This window comes from Salvelinus alpinus, chromosome 8 (genome assembly GCF_045679555.1).
Source record: "Salvelinus alpinus chromosome 8, SLU_Salpinus.1, whole genome shotgun sequence".
Taxonomy (NCBI): domain Eukaryota; kingdom Metazoa; phylum Chordata; class Actinopteri; order Salmoniformes; family Salmonidae; genus Salvelinus; species Salvelinus alpinus.
In genome coordinates, this window is record NC_092093.1 from 65,200,098 (window position 1) to 65,215,947 (window position 15,850).

General features: G+C 43.7%; 2 protein-coding genes across 2 annotated transcripts; both read right to left on the reverse strand.

Annotated features, from left to right (window-relative positions):
- Positions 1–193: 193 nt before the first annotated feature.
- On the reverse strand, positions 194–8,821 carry c8g (complement component 8, gamma polypeptide). Its single transcript, XM_071414729.1, has 7 exons — positions 8,355–8,821; positions 7,921–8,066; positions 2,868–2,938; positions 2,338–2,445; positions 1,974–2,078; positions 1,834–1,869; positions 194–281 (listed from the first exon to the last, which is right to left on the reverse strand). The coding sequence occupies exons 1-7, from the start codon at positions 8,532–8,534 to the stop codon at positions 262–264; spliced, it is 666 nt and encodes a 221-aa protein (XP_071270830.1). The 5' UTR covers positions 8,535–8,821; the 3' UTR covers positions 194–261.
- A 2,045-nt stretch (positions 8,822–10,866) lies between these two features.
- On the reverse strand, positions 10,867–13,615 carry msrb2 (methionine sulfoxide reductase B2). The gene is made up of 5 exons (XM_071414730.1): positions 13,309–13,615; positions 12,747–12,844; positions 12,381–12,457; positions 11,992–12,139; positions 10,867–11,753 (listed from the first exon to the last, which is right to left on the reverse strand). Exons 1-5 carry the CDS (start codon positions 13,424–13,426, stop codon positions 11,637–11,639), a joined length of 558 nt encoding a protein of 185 aa, XP_071270831.1. The 5' UTR covers positions 13,427–13,615; the 3' UTR covers positions 10,867–11,636.
- Between the last annotated feature and the right edge of the window lie 2,235 nt (positions 13,616–15,850).

The following is a 15,850-nucleotide window of genomic DNA, read 5'->3' on the forward strand; positions in this document are numbered from 1 at the left end:
ATACACACACGTGCACACAGCCTCTCTCTGGGATGTTTAGGATGGGGGCTAGGGGTTTGCAGACCCCCGTTTTGTAACTAAACCCCCTGGCCCCTCCAGACTACATCTGGGACTCATTAGCATGCGAGAGAACCCCCTAAGTAGGCCTATCCAGAGGAGATTCAGTAGTGAGTACAAAAAACACGCACACATAAGCAATTCAATCATTTTAATATGCAATGTATTGCTGAGCAGTCAGAATACAGGCTCTTGGAATCTTCCTCAACATGTTGGCACGCAGTCTGGGAAGGAGAGATGAAACAAGCTCAGAAATAAACTCAAACTATACGAAGTGAATTAAGTTAGACAAAAATAAACATGCCCATTTATTTATGCAAATATGTTTCTATACTATAGATTTGCAGACGCGTTTTCAAAACAGTTTGGTAAACTTGTTAACGCAATTTATCTAACTGCCCGTTGTGCCAGTACATTTCCACATGCCCTGCGAAGGAGTAAACGTGATGTTTTTTTCAAAGTTAAAGGGGGTTGGATGCCATTCCACCAATCTGCATCTGTCCGAATCCCAAATCACCCCCTTCCCTTTGCCTTTCTCCATTTGCTCCGAGTCAACCAACGATGAGGGAGTGAAAATCCGTGGCTCCAGTATGGGCTAATTAGGCTTCAGCCTTCAGAGCAAAGTGCTGTCCCGACATGCACTGTGATAGCCTGTTTGGAGTTTGCCAATTTAAAGGCCCAGTGCAGTCAAAAACGTGATTTCCTGTGTTTTTTATATACAGTACCAGTCAAATTTATGGACACACCTACTCATTCAAGGGTTTTGGTGGAATATAGTTTTGGCCTGCATGGTGACATTACCATTATTTAATAAACCAAGAAAGAAAGTTCAGAACCTCTCTGCCAATAACAATTCGTTTTCAGTTCTCCCCTGCCCACTCAGACCACTCCCAGACAGTCCTAGCAAAAGTCTTGCTTGAGAAATTGCACTTAGCTAATAATATATTTTTGTTTATTTTTGTACCATTTTAATTGAAAACAATCACAGTAAGGTACTTAATTTTTACCAGAAAATTATTTGATATTGAGATAAAAACGGCTGCATTGGACCTTTAATACTTGTATTTGTTTATGTCTGATTTCATGACTTGACGCATGCAATAATTCCTAAATAAAATATTTTACTTTACTGGGGTTTATATCTTGTAAAACGACTGGGGCGATTTGTTCATTTAATTTCATGTTTGTTTTATTATTTAAACATCATTACATCATTCAAGTCATAAGTATGTTCCGAAGTTGATTAGTTTATTGATCACTTTGCCACTCTCTGGAAGTCACCCTCGGAGTTTTATCACCAACACGTGACAACGGAGGGCCCCCGAACTTGTTGGTAGGGGCGAGGGGGTGGTTTAGGATTCTTGTTTTATTTACATGTTTTATTTAACTAGGCAAGTCAGTTAAGAACAAATTATTATTTACAATGACGGCCTACCCCGGCCAAAGCCTAACCCGACGACACTGGGGCAATTGTGCGCAGCCCTATGGGAGTCTCAATCACGGCCGGTTGTGATACAGCCTGGAATAGAATCAGGGTCTGTAGTGACGCCTCTAGCACTGAGATGGAGTGCCTTAGACTGCTGCGCCCCTCGGGAGCCCAAAAGAAAAATAAGTCACCTCAGCCAGCTGGTTCTTGTCCTTCTACAACAGATGATTCTGAAGCGTCTACATTTATATTGATGTAGTCTATATTTGGACAATTCCTTTATTTTGCCATTTTAGGTCCAGGATGCCCCAAATAAATGGTTTAGCAAATGTTTGAAATGGTATACTCACTGATCACATGGTCCTTGTCCACAGACTCGCAGTGACCTGTACAGATTGGAAACAATTTCATTTTAAGTATGTATGCAGGCTGTGGTAAAGATGTAGTTATGGCAGGCTGTGTGTGTGAGTTATGATAGAGAAGTTCCTACTGTAGTTGGGGAAGGCAAACACATAGGCCAATCCCAGCCCCTTTTTCTCAGCCAGGTCCTCAAACTTATCCAAGATGGCTTCTGAAAGGGTATCCTTGGATCTGCCTGTAGAGAAAACACAACAGCCTCCTTGAAACATTCTCAGTGACTTCAACATTAATGTTTCTGTAATGGTTTACTGAATGTGGTTTGGTGAACCATATCTCCCAGAAGTATTGCCTAGGCTTTAGCTCTGCTGGCTAACAGAGTCTTGTCGTGCTCAGAAGACCTGGCTTCAAACCGATATATTGTCCCATATTGTTGGCTTGCATGTTGTTAGTACAGGGTATCAATCGGGTTGGCAGCATACAAGCCGCAGACTGACCGTAGAGCTTCATGGTGAGCTGTCCCTGTTTCTGGTAGTAAAACACAGCGTAGGAGCTATAGTCTGACTCTCCAATCACTATATCAGTGTTCAGCAACGGTCTACTACCTACATGGAAAACAATAATAGTTAACAATAATAATACAGTAATATCAATAACTTTGACACAAGATCAAATTTGCACCTTATTCTCAACTAATGTAATTTGAATATGAACATGAATTCATGAACATGAATTCGAATCTCCTCTGATGTTCCTTTGAAACACACATAGTAAATCTATCACAGTGATTATTCCCAGACTATAACGTGTGATTTGCATACTTTGAATGAAAAGCCAATCAGTTTAGAGCAGTGGAATGTTGGGGACACGGGGTTCCAGCTGCAATTTTAAAGAGACAAAGCAGTGCTCTCAGAGATATAGCTGGAGGAGACTGCCGGGTGGAGGAGGAGACGGCAGAGTGAAGAAGGGCGTATATAGCAGTTAACAGGGCTGTAAGGCATGTCTCTGTGTGTGACAGGACTCTTACCATTGAGTACAAGGCGTCCTGGGGTGGGGGTGATGGTGTACGCCTGCAGGATCTCCCAACACTGGTGGTTACTGGGGGGGGGGGGGTGCAGTGGAGGGAGGGGACAATTTTTTTTTAAGTTAGACAGATCAGCGGAGTTATCTACTCAGGTAGCTTAAACATTGCATAAGACTGTTTGTGTGTGTGTACATATGTGTGTGTGTATGTGGGGGGGGGGGGGGTTGCACGTGTGTGCATGTCTGCCACACACTTGCAACCATTTTGCAACTTGCACAACCAACTATTTCCTCTGGTTCAGCCAGATCAATTATATAACAAGTCAAAACAGGCATAATATGTTCAGTTCCCCAGTATAGGATCAATGTCTATAGAGCCAAGACTGTCTTTTTCAGGTAAAAAGTGTTGTGGAGTGGTGTAGTTTACTGTGTTTACTGACACTTTGAGTAAGGTTGACTTGACATAAGAGAGATAGAAAAGGAGAGAGAGAGCTGAGAGAGAATGTGAAGAGATAGAGGTAGATAGCGAGAGAGTGCCCTCTGGTGGTAGACTTGGGTACTCTCCGAAAGAAAGGATTTGAAGAGCAAAAGGAAGGAAGAGTGTGAAAGAGGGTGCAAAGAGAGAGAGAGAGAGAGAGAGCGAGAAACAAAGAAAGAAAGAAAGAGATATGTAAAAAGAGAGAAATGGAAAGAGAGTGAGAGAGCGAGCGACAGAAGCAGAATTCTGCAAAAATATACTTTGTGTACAAGCAGAGCAGAATTAGGACTATACGCTAGTTATCAAAAAATAGTTGTTCAATTCTACAACCACCTGAAAGGAAGCGATGCATACACACTGTTCACAAATACAAACAGACCCCACAGAGCCCCAGGACAGCAACACAATTAGACCCAACCAAATCATGAGAAAACAAAAAGATAACAATGACACTGGAAAGAATCAACCACAAAAAAACTGAGCAAATTGGAATGCTATCTGGCCCTTAACAGAGAGTACACAGTGGCAGAATATCTGACCACCGTGACACCCAAAACAAAGAAAATCCTTGATTATGTACAGACTCAGTGAGCATAGCCTTGTTATTGAGAAAGGTCGCCATAGGCAGACCTGGCTCTCAACAGAAGACAGGATATGTGACCACTGTCCACAAAATGAGTTGCAAACTGAGCTGCACTTCCTAACCTCCTGACAATGTTTGACCATATTAGAGAAACACATTTTCCACAGATCACACAGACCCACAAAGAATTTGAAAACAAATCAAATATTGATAAACTCCCATAGCTGTTAGGCGAAATATTGCAATGTGCAATCACTGTAGCATGATTTGTGGCCCATTGCCATGAGAAAAGGTCAACTAGTGGAGAACAAACACCATTATAAATACCACCTATATTTATCTGTCTATTTATCTTCCCCCACTATTCATACTACTACTTTCACATTGCTAAAACACTTTACATAGCTGATAATATAACACTTGAAATAACACTGAGTGTAACTCACAGGCCTGTGGTAGTGCTAACAGAGAGAGAGGAGTGTAACTCACAGGCCTGTGGTAGTGCTAACAGAGAGAGAGGAGTGTAACTCACAGGCGTGTGGTAGTGCTAACAGAGAGAGATAGGAGAGTAACTCACAGGCGTGTGGTAGTGCTAACAGAGAGAGAGGAGTGTAACTCACAGGCGTGTGGTAGTGCTAACAGAGAGATAGGAGAGTAACTCACAGGCCTGTGGTAGTGCTAACAGAGAGAGAGGAGTGTAACTCACAGGCGTGTGGTAGTGCTAACAGAGAGAGAGGAGTGTAACTCACAGGCCTGTGGTAGTGCTAACAGAGAGAGAGGAGTGTAACTCACAGGCGTGTGGTAGTGCTAACAGAGAGAGAGGAGTGTAACTCACAGGCCTGTGGTAGTGCTAACAGAGAGAGATAGGAGAGTAACTCACAGGCCTGTGGTAGTGCTAACAGAGAGAGAGGAGTGTAACTCACAGGCGTGTGGTCGTGCTAACAGAGAGATAGGAGAGTAACTCACAGGCCTGTGGTAGTGCTAACAGAGAGATAGGAGAGTAACTCACAGGCGTGTGGTAGTGCTAACAGAGAGAGAGGAGTGTAACTCACAGGCGTGTGGTAGTGCTAACAGAGAGATAGGAGAGTAACTCACAGGCGTGTGGTAGTGCTAACAGAGAGATAGGAGTGTAACTCACAGGCGTGTGGTAGTGCTAACAGAGAGAGAGGAGTGTAACTCACAGGCGTGTGGTAGTGCTAACAGAGAGATAGGAGAGTAACTCACAGGCGTGTGGTAGTGCTAACAGAGAGAGAGGAGTGTAACTCACAGGCGTGTGGTAGTGCTAACAGAGAGAGAGGAGAGTAACTCACAGGCGTGTGGTAGTGCTAACAGAGAGATAGGAGAGTAACTCACAGGCGTGTGGTAGTGCTAACAGAGAGAGAGGAGTGTAACTCACAGGCCTGTGGTAGTGCTAACAGAGAGAGAGGAGTGTAACTCACAGGCCTGTGGTAGTGCTAACAGAGAGAGAGGAGTGTAACTCACAGGCGTGTGGTAGTGCTAACAGAGAGAGATAGGAGAGTAACTCACAGGCCTGTGGTAGTGCTAACAGAGAGAGAGGAGTGTAACTCACAGGCGTGTGGTCGTGCTAACAGAGAGATAGGAGAGTAACTCACAGGCCTGTGGTAGTGCTAACAGAGAGAGAGGAGTGTAACTCACAGGCGTGTGGTAGTGCTAACAGAGAGATAGGAGAGTAACTCACAGGCCTGTGGTAGTGCTAACAGAGAGAGAGGAGTGTAACTCACAGGCGTGTGGTAGTGCTAACAGAGAGATAGGAGAGTAACTCACAGGCGTGTGGTAGTGCTAACAGAGAGATAGGAGAGTAACTCACAGGCCTGTGGTAGTGCTAACAGAGAGAGAGGAGTGTAACTCACAGGCCTGTGGTAGTGCTAACAGAGAGAGAGGAGTGTAACTCACAGGCGTGTGGTAGTGCTAACAGAGAGAGAGGAGTGTAACTCACAGGTCTGTGGTAGTGCTAACAGAGAGAGAGGAGTGTAACTCACAGGCCTGTGGTAGTGCTAACAGAGAGAGAGGAGTGTAACTCACAGGCGTGTGGTAGTGCTAACAGAGAGAGAGGAGTGTAACTCACAGGCCTGTGGTAGTGCTAACAGAGAGAGAGGAGTGTAACTCACAGGCGTGTGGTCGTGCTAACAGAGAGATAGGAGAGTAACTCACAGGCGTGTGGTAGTGCTAACAGAGAGATAGGAGTGTAACTCACAGGCGTGTGGTAGTGCTAACAGAGAGATAGGAGTGTAACTCACAGGCGTGTGGTAGTGCTAACAGAGAGAGAGGAGAGTAACTCACAGGCGTGTGGTAGTGCTAACAGAGAGATAGGAGTGTAACTCACAGGCGTGTGGTCGTGCTAACAGAGAGATAGGAGAGTAACTCACAGGCGTGTGGTAGTGCTAACAGAGAGAGAGGAGTGTAACTCACAGGCGTGTGGTAGTGCTAACAGAGAGATAGGAGAGTAACTCACAGGCGTGTGGTAGTGCTAACAGAGAGAGAGGAGTGTAACTCACAGGCGTGTGGTAGTGCTAACAGAGAGATAGGAGAGTAACTCACAGGCGTGTGGTAGTGCTAACAGAGAGATAGGAGAGTAACTCACAGGCGTGTGGTAGTGCTAACAGAGAGAGAGGAGTGTAACTCACAGGCCTGTGGTAGTGCTAACAGAGAGATAGGAGAGTAACTCACAGGCGTGTGGTAGTGCTAACAGAGAGATAGGAGAGTAACTCACAGGCCTGTGGTAGTGCTAACAGAGAGAGAGGAGTGTAACTCACAGGCCTGTGGTAGTGCTAACAGAGAGAGAGGAGTGTAACTCACAGGCCTGTGGTAGTGCTAACAGAGAGAGAGGAGTGTAACTCACAGGCGTGTGGTAGTGCTAACAGAGAGATAGGAGAGTAACTCACAGGCGTGTGGTCGTGCTAACAGAGAGAGATAGGAGAGTAACTCACAGGCGTGTGGTCGTGCTAACAGAGAGAGATAGGAGAGTAACTCACAGGCCTGTGGTAGTGCTAACAGAGAGAGAGGAGTGTAACTCACAGGCGTGTGGTAGTGCTAACAGAGAGAGATAGGAGAGTAACTCACAGGCGTGTGGTAGTGCTAACAGAGAGAGATAGGAGAGTAACTCACAGGCGTGTGGTAGTGCTAACAGAGAGAGATAGGAGAGTAACTCACAGGCGTGTGGTAGTGCTAACAGAGAGATAGGAGAGTAACTCACAGGCGTGTGGTAGTGCTAACAGAGAGAGATAGGAGAGTAACTCACAGGCGTGTGGTAGTGCTAACAGAGAGAGATAGGAGAGTAACTCACAGGCGTGTGGTAGTGCTAACAGAGAGAGATAGGAGAGTAACTCACAGGCCTGTGGTAGTGCTAACAGAGAGAGAGGAGAGTAACTCACAGGCGTGTGGTAGTGCTAACAGAGAGATAGGAGTGTAACTCACAGGCCTGTGGTAGTGCTAACAGAGAGAGAGGAGTGTAACTCACAGGCCTGTGGTAGTGCTAACAGAGAGAGAGGAGAGTAACTCACAGGCGTGTGGTAGTGCTAACAGAGAGATAGGAGAGTAACTCACAGGCCTGTGGTAGTGCTAACAGAGAGATAGGAGAGTAAATCACAGGCGTGTGGTAGTGCTAACAGAGAGATAGGAGAGTAACTCACAGGCCTGTGGTAGTGCTAACAGAGAGATAGGAGTGTAACTCACAGGCCTGTGGTAGTGCTAACAGAGAGAGAGGAGAGTAACTCACAGGCGTGTGGTAGTGCTAACAGAGAGAGATAGGAGAGTAACTCACAGGCCTGTGGTAGTGCTAACAGAGAGATAGGAGTGTAACTCACAGGCGTGTGGTAGTGCTAACAGAGAGATAGGAGAGTAACTCACAGGCCTGTGGTAGTGCTAACAGAGAGATAGGAGTGTAACTCACAGGCGTGTGGTAGTGCTAACAGAGAGAGAGGAGAGTAACTCACAGGCCTGTGGTAGTGCTAACAGAGAGATAGGAGAGTAACTCACAGGCGTGTGGTAGTGCTAACAGAGAGAGTGGTGTCTGGGGAGGAGGGGGGCGTCAGGGTCATCACAGTAGCCTCCACCTTCAGACCGTTCTTCATCAGGAAGTTACACTTAGACGCTGCGTTGACCAGGTACCATGGCCCTCCCATCTACAACACACACACACACACACACACACACACACACACACACACACACACACACACACACACACACACACACACACACACACACACACACACACACACACACACACACACACACACACACACACACACACACACACACACACACACACACACACACACACACGATACAGCAGGGTTTCAACATTGACAACGTCAAGGCACGTCCGCCACTGGCTGTGTTTGTGCTGTAGTTGTGAGATCATGTTTGCACACACACACACAAACAAACAAACACACTCTTGTACCTACCTGTTGTATGTCAATGTTCTGAGCTGGGGGGGTGTCGTCAATGGGGTTCACCTTGGGCTTCTTGATGGGTCTCCTCTGGGGTCGTGGTCGGCTCTTTGCTCCCCCAATCGCCTCCGCCGACCCCCATAGACACACACACACCACCATTAGCATGGTAACACATTGCCACACCCCAGTCATCGTAGCACTGTCCCCAAAACACTCCCAACACCACTCTCTGCTTCTTCCTTCTGCTGTGTCTGTCCCACAAGGTTGATATCACGATGCTAGTGTAATCTGATTGGTTTTGCCTGGATCCCTGCTAAATGATTATGTCTAGTGTAATACCAGAACCGATGTCCACCGACAAGGGAAAAAATGACCCACTCCTCCCTCGATTTATCCTTCCCTCTGTCTTGTGTCCGACCTTCACTTTCTCTGTGCTGCCTCTTTCTGGACAAATGTTGACACACACACGCACACACACAGAGGGGGTGATGACCTCTTGTTGTGTTTATCATTAACAGCCCTTTACTGGCAGTGGGCTGGACATACCAGTCAGTGCAGTGTGTGCTTCTGACAGAAAGGGGGCGATGTTGATATCATTGTTGTAACTACAGTGCACTCAGATATTAAGACCCCTTGACTTATTCTAAATTGGATGACAAAAAAATATCCTCATCAATCTACACACAACATCCCATAATGACGAAGCAAAAACAAGTTCGGAGAAATTTTTGCAAATATAGAAAAAAAAAAAAACTGAAATATCACATTTACAGAAGTATTCAGACCCTTTACTCAGTACTTTGTTGAAGTACCTTTGGCTTTCGAGTCTTCTTGGGTATGACGCTACAAGCTTGGCACACCTGTATTTGGGGCGTTTCTCCCATTCTTCTCAACAGATCCTCTCAAGCTCTGTCAGGTTGGATGAGGAGTGTCGCTGCACAGCTATTTTCAGGTCTCTCCAGAGATGTTTGATCGGGTTCAAGTCCATGCTCTGGCTGGGCTACTCAAGGACATTCAGAGACTTGTCCCCAAGCCACTCCTGCGGTGTCTTGACGGTGTGCTTAGGGCCGTTGTCCTGTTGGAAGGTGAACCATCTAGTGATAATTTCATTACTGAGAGAGACTTGGACAATTATTCAAACAATCATCGATTAATTATTGCAATAATGAAACCGTCGACCGCAAACTCTAAGTTGTGAAGCTGAGAGCTTCCCTAACAATGAAGCTAGAGTGGACACCATAAATACTCAGCATTAGCAGGCCAGTCTTACTCTTAGTTAAATATATAATTGTTTACAATTAATATCAAACAAATCAGGTAAATATGTAATTGTCCCCTGACAATCTTCGCCCTAGTCTGAGGTCCTGAGCACTCTGGAGCAAGTTTTCATCAAGGACCTCTCTGAACTTTGCTCCGTTCATCTTTGCCTCGATCCTGACTAGTCTCCCAGCCCCCTGCCGCTGAAAACATCCCCACAGCATGATGCTGCCACCACCATGCTTCACCGTAGGGAGGGTGCCAGGTTTCCTCTAGATGTGATGTTTGGCATTCAGGCCAAAGAGTTCAATTATGGTTTCATCAGACCAAAGAATCTTGTTTCTCATAGTCTGAGAGTCCTTTAGGTGTATTTTGGCTAACTCCAAGCGGGCTGTCATGTGCCTTTTACTGAGGAGTGGCTTTCGTCTGGCCAGTCTACCATAAAGCCCTGATTGGTGGAGTGCTGCAGAGATGGTTGTCCTTCTGGAAGGTTCTCCCATCTCCACAGAGGAACTCTGGAGCTCTGTCTGAGTGACAATAGGGTTCTTGGTCACCTCTCTGACTAAGGCCCTTCTCCCCCGATTGCTCAGTTTGGCTGTGCGTCCAGCTCTTGGAAGAGTCTTGGTGGTTAAAACTCTTTCCATTTAAGAATGATGGAGGCTACTGTGTTCTTAGAGACCTTCAATGCTGCAGAAGTGTTTTGGTAACCTTCCCCAGATCTGTGCCTCGATACAATCCTGTATCGGAGCTCTGCGGACAATTCCTTCGAACTCATGGTTTGTTTTTTGCTCTGACATGCACTGTCAACTTTGGGATCTTATACAGACAGGTTTGTGCCTTTCCAAATCATGTCCAATCAATTGAATTTACCACAGGTGGACTCCAATCAAGTTGTAGAAACATCTCAAGGATGATCAATGAAAACAGGATGCACCTGACCTCAATTTAGTCTCACAGCAAAGGGTCTGAATACTTATGTAAATAAGGTATTTATGTTTTACATTTTTAATACATTTGCAAAAAAATCGAAAAACTTTTTTTCGCTTTGTCATCATGGGGTATTGTGTGTAGATTGATGAGGAAATGTTTTTATTGATACATTTTAGAATAAGGCTGTAACGTAACAAAATGTGGAAAAAGGAAGGGGTCTGAATACTTTCCGAATGCACTTTATACTGTATTTTACAACTGATTTCTCTTTTTAAACCAACACAAAAACACACTAGACTATTTTGTCAACTGAACACAATAGAACACTTTCCAAAAACACAAGAAAAAATACAAATTTTATTGACAGAATATGCTCCATGTTGAAGGGTTCATATGACAGTAGGTTCTACCACAGACACAGACTAACTGTACACAACAGCAGACACTAAGGGCTCGATTCAATGAGCGGTCAAAAATACTCCTTACCTATCAGTTAGAAGCAGTTAAAATTCAGTTTTCCTGTGTTTTGTATCATATTGTACAACAGCTGATGAAACTAACACTGTAAAGATTGTTGCTAGAGAAATAGTTTTTTGCTAAAAAGCTATTTTTGTTTATTTTTGACCATTTTAATGGAAAACTATTACAGTAAGGTACTTCATTTTTACCCAGAAATTATTTGATATTGAGACCATTGCATTAGGCCTTTAATTTTCAGAGCGAACCAGTGACTATGATTGAAGACCCTTTAAAGACATAAAAATGTGACCATATGAAACACATGACCCCCCTTTACCTCCTTACCCCTATAACATACTGTACCGTAGTTGGGGCTAGGGTTAGGCTGGGAACAGATGTAAATACAGTCAGGTAAATATTACAGGTTCATCTATGATCAGTTACAGAAAGATACAGACATAGAAAACAGTATTCCTGATGCCGAGGTCAGGAAATCAGGAAAATTCCATCTATGGTCAGTGTTAGGGATCCAGGTGTCAGTTCTGTTGTGTTTTACTGGACCTTGGGTTTGTGTTCTCTGGGTTTGAAGGTTTGCTCCGGTCAGGCCTAGGTGGTTTTAGACGGTTCTAAGCGGTCCTAGGGGCTCCACTAGTCTTCGGGTGTGAGATCTCTCGGTCTGAAGTTAAGAGACTGGCTGTTGATGCAGAACCTCTGTCCTGTGGGGTCTGGTCCATCTTCAAACACATGACCCAGATGGGCATCACACTGTAGCACACACACACACACACACACACACACACACACACACACACACACACACACACACACACACACACACACACACACACACACACACACACACACACACACACACACACACACACACACACACACACACACACACACACACAGACACTGCAGGGTAAAAATAATACAGTAGAGGAGACAGAACACACAACACACCAACACATCTTGCTGCATTATTACCCAGAATGCAACTCACATGTTTACAGAGGACCTCTGTCTCGGCACTACCCATGGTGTTGTCAGGGCGACGGATGATGGATGCATGGCTCTCGTTGCGCTCCCACGTCCCATGAGCCTCTTTGAACGCTGGCCAGCCTGTCCCAGAGTCATATTTTGCCTCTGAACTACAGAGAGAAAGAGAGAGACAGACAGAGAGACAGAGACACAGAGAGAGAGACAGACACAGAGAGAGAGGTCTAGTAAGAGGTTTAGTATAAATGCTCATATTCGGGTTAAATTAAGATGTTAGGGGTTAGAGTGAATTCGGGTTAGAGTGAAGTCAGGTGAGGTGTTAGGGAGGTGTAGGGGGGATAGATGGTTACCTGAGTCAGGTGTTAGAGAGGTATAAGGGGGTTAGATGGTTACCTGAAGAGGGGAGTATCGCAGCACACACAGTGGTACATCCCCACCTCACTATGGTTCAGATAGAGACCGCTGAAGGGCTGAGGACACAAATACACACACCTGGTTAACACACAGTAAACACACTATATGTTGTCTTCTTGTCATTATTGAAGCTTTCAGATCAGTGCAAATGAAGGATTCAGCCCATATGTCATTCTTTAACCAACTGCTCTTATCTTTCACTCTGAGGAAGATTATAAACAAAGAACAAAGTCCATTCAAAACTACACACTGAACCCACTGACATTTATAAAGGAATGTCAGTCAATGGTCACTAAGGCTGAGGACAGGCAAAGTGTGTGTGCATGTGTGCTGTGTGTGACTCACCATCTCTGTCCCCTTCTCCCTCGTGACCACATACTGTTCAGGGGTAAGTTTTTTCTGCCAGTCTGTCGTCTCATCATAACGAGTCAGAGATCCTGAGCCTGTAACGCACACACTGATAAGCAAAATGTGTTGAGCGTTTTGTTGCATTTTGTTTATTTGTCATTTAAAAAAGTATCCATTGCTTTGTGCTTTTCATTTCGCCACTTTAGCCTAATTAGATTTGAGCACTATGGATTTCTGCTCTTTGGAGCAAATGTGACCCCCCAGGAAAAATGTGACAGTAAGCATGTGACAGATGGCTGTCTGGCAATTTCCACTGGTCTTTTCTGCATCAACCTATTACATAACATGACAAAAATACTTGTTCATTTCTTTAAAATTATAGATACACTATGTCCTAGTTTTATTAAAATGGTATCTAATAAACTTGTGTTGAAATTCAACTTCATTTTAATTAATAAACTTAATTTTAACTGATAGACAATAAAGTATCCTATCCAGATGCAAGCTATGTAACTACATTCTATAAATCCTTATTCGATTCTAACAGAATAGCTCAAACCTGAACTAGTGGAGACAGGACGGATGAAAGCAGGAACCCTGGTCTTGGGCAATAAGACGGACTTGGCAGCCACTTTCTGAGAGATGACGAGCGAAAGTCGGACGATAGAACGAGACATGTTTTCTCCTGCAGTATTTGGCTGTGCGCTACAGTCCTCCGTGCAGAAAGTGGTCCGTATCGAAGTCAAGTGCAGCCGTTTGTGCTGCTCTGACCTAATCTGCGTTGATCGAGGACTTTCAACGCTCCAGCGAGTTCCTGCCGGTCCCTGCCTGCCGGTTTCCTTCCCTAGCCCGCCCTGCTGTATTCGATATTCGGTAGGCTACTGGGAAAACCCGGTCACAAACTAGATATATTATATAGGTCAGAGTTGATAAGGAAGATAACAGGGACAGAGGACTATTCCTTCTTTTATTGTTGGGCTGGATGGTTAAAATACTGTATTTCCAAACCTATCCTATAAAAAATAATCCAATATATATACAGTATCAAAAGTTTCGACACACCTACTCATTCAAGGGTTTTTCTTTATGTTTTACTATTGTCTACATTGTAAAATAGTAAAACATCTCAAATATAAAAAATATTTTGATTTGTTTAACACTTTTTTGGTTACTACATGATTCCATATGTGTTATTTCATAGTTTTGATGTCTTCACTATTATTTTACAATGTAGAAAATAATAAAAATAAAGAAAAACCCTTGAATGAGTAGATATGTCCAAACTTTTGACTGGTACTGCACATAAGTCAGCACATTAAATATTCTGCAGCAGTTACGGAAATGATGAGAGTAATTGTCTGATTTTAAACAGAGAGTAATACCAGAGACTTTACTTTGAGGTGGGGGGAAAAGTATTTCAAAAGAGTAATTCACATTGGACCCTTAACTTTTTAGGGCTGCAGGGGCAGTATTGAGTAGCTTGGATGAAAGGTGCCCATTTCAAACGGCCTCGTACTCAATTCTTGCTCGTACAATATGCATATTATTATTACTATTGGATAGAAAACACTCTCTAGTTTCTAAAACCGTTTGAATTATATCTGTGAGTAAAACAGAACTCATTTTGCAGCAAACTTCCTGACAGGAAGTGGAAAATCTGAAATCGATACTCTGTTCCAGGGCATCCCTATTAATTTGCTTGATATGTATTAGTATACATGCACTTCATACGCCTTCCACTAGATGTCAATAGGCAGTGAGAGAAGAAATGGAGTGTATAGCTTGATCTGAGGTCGAATAAGAGCTCTTGGCATGGCGTGACACCAATTTCCTGTTTTCAGGAAGGCGCGAGAAGGAACCGGGGATTGCCTTCTGAAAAGCTGTCGTTATAGACGGCTACTATCTCCGGCTTTGATTTTATTTGATAAATGTGACAATATCATCGTAAAGTATGTTTTTTCAATATAGTTTTATCATATTTATCATATCATCTACAAGACCCTGCTAGGTAAAGTCCCCCCTTATCTCAGCTCGCTGGTCACCATAGCAGCACCTACCTGTAGCACGCGCTCCAGCAGGTATATCTCTCTAGTCACCCCCAAAACCAATTCTTCCTTTGGACGCCTCTCCTTCCAGTTCTCTGCTGACAATGACTGGAACGAACTACAAAAATCTCTGAAACTGGAAACACCTATCTCCCTCACTAGCTTTAAGCACCAGCTGTCAGAGCAGCTCATAGATTACTGCACCTGTACATAACCCATCTACAATTTAGCCCAAACAACTACCTCTTTACCTACTGTATTTATTTATTTATTTATTTTGCTCCTTTGCACCCCATTATTTCTGTCTCTACTTTGCACTTTCTTCCACTGCAAACCAACCACTCCAGTGTTTTTATTTTTTATTTTACTTGCTGTGTTGTACTCACTTCGCCTCCATGGCCTTTTTATATTTTTATTTATTTATACATATATTTGTTTGCCTTCACCTCCCTTATCTCACCTCACTTGCTCACATTGTATATAGACTTATTTTTTTTCATCTGTATTATTGACTATATGTTTGTTTTACTCCATGTGTAACTATGTGTTGTTGTATGTGTCGAACTGCTTTGCTTTATCTTGGCCAGGTCGCAATTGTAAATGAGAACGTGTTCTCAATTTGCCTACCTGGTTAAATAAAGGTTAAATAAATAAAAATAAAAATAAAAATAAAAATATTATAGAATTTTTTTCGGAAGGTTAGGCGTGTTGCGTTCTCTGCGTTTGTTCACGAAGGAGAGCTTCGCGCCACTTGGCTAGTCTGCTTGCTAATTCAAGAGGGAAAAAGGCCATTCTAAAACCAAACAACGATTGTTCCCGACAAAGGACCCCTTGTACAACATTCTGATGGAAGATCATCAAAAGTAGGACCCATTTATGATGTTATTTCATATATCTGTCGAACATGTTTACTATTAGTTTGCGCCCAGATTTTGTACACTCTCTCGCTATAACGTAAGCTGGATGTCGTACTGAAGTTATTTTTAGAATTCTAACACGGCGATTGCATTAAGAACTAGTGTATCTATCATTTCCTATACAACATGTATTTTTTAG

Excerpts from the sequence above, each read along its gene's own strand:
- c8g (XM_071414729.1), bottom strand. The coding sequence starts at position 8,534 with ATGACTGGGGTGTGGCAATGTGTTACCATGCTAATGGTGGTGTGTGTG. Across the intron at positions 2,079-2,337 it reads GCTCACCATGAAGCTCTACG|GCAGATCCAAGGATACCCTT; the intron begins GTCAGTCTGCGG and ends TTTTCTCTACAG. Across the intron at positions 282-1,833 it reads GGACAAGGACCATGTGATCA|ACTGCGTGCCAACATGTTGA; the intron begins GTGAGTATACCA and ends TCTCCTTCCCAG.
- msrb2 (XM_071414730.1), bottom strand. The coding sequence starts at position 13,426 with ATGTCTCGTTCTATCGTCCGACTTTCGCTCGTCATCTCTCAGAAAGTG. Across the intron at positions 12,140-12,380 it reads TGCGATACTCCCCTCTTCAG|TTCAGAGGCAAAATATGACT; the intron begins GTAACCATCTAA and ends TTCTCTCTGTAG. Across the intron at positions 11,754-11,991 it reads CAGAGGTCCTCTGTAAACAT|TGTGATGCCCATCTGGGTCA; the intron begins GTGAGTTGCATT and ends TGTGTGCTACAG.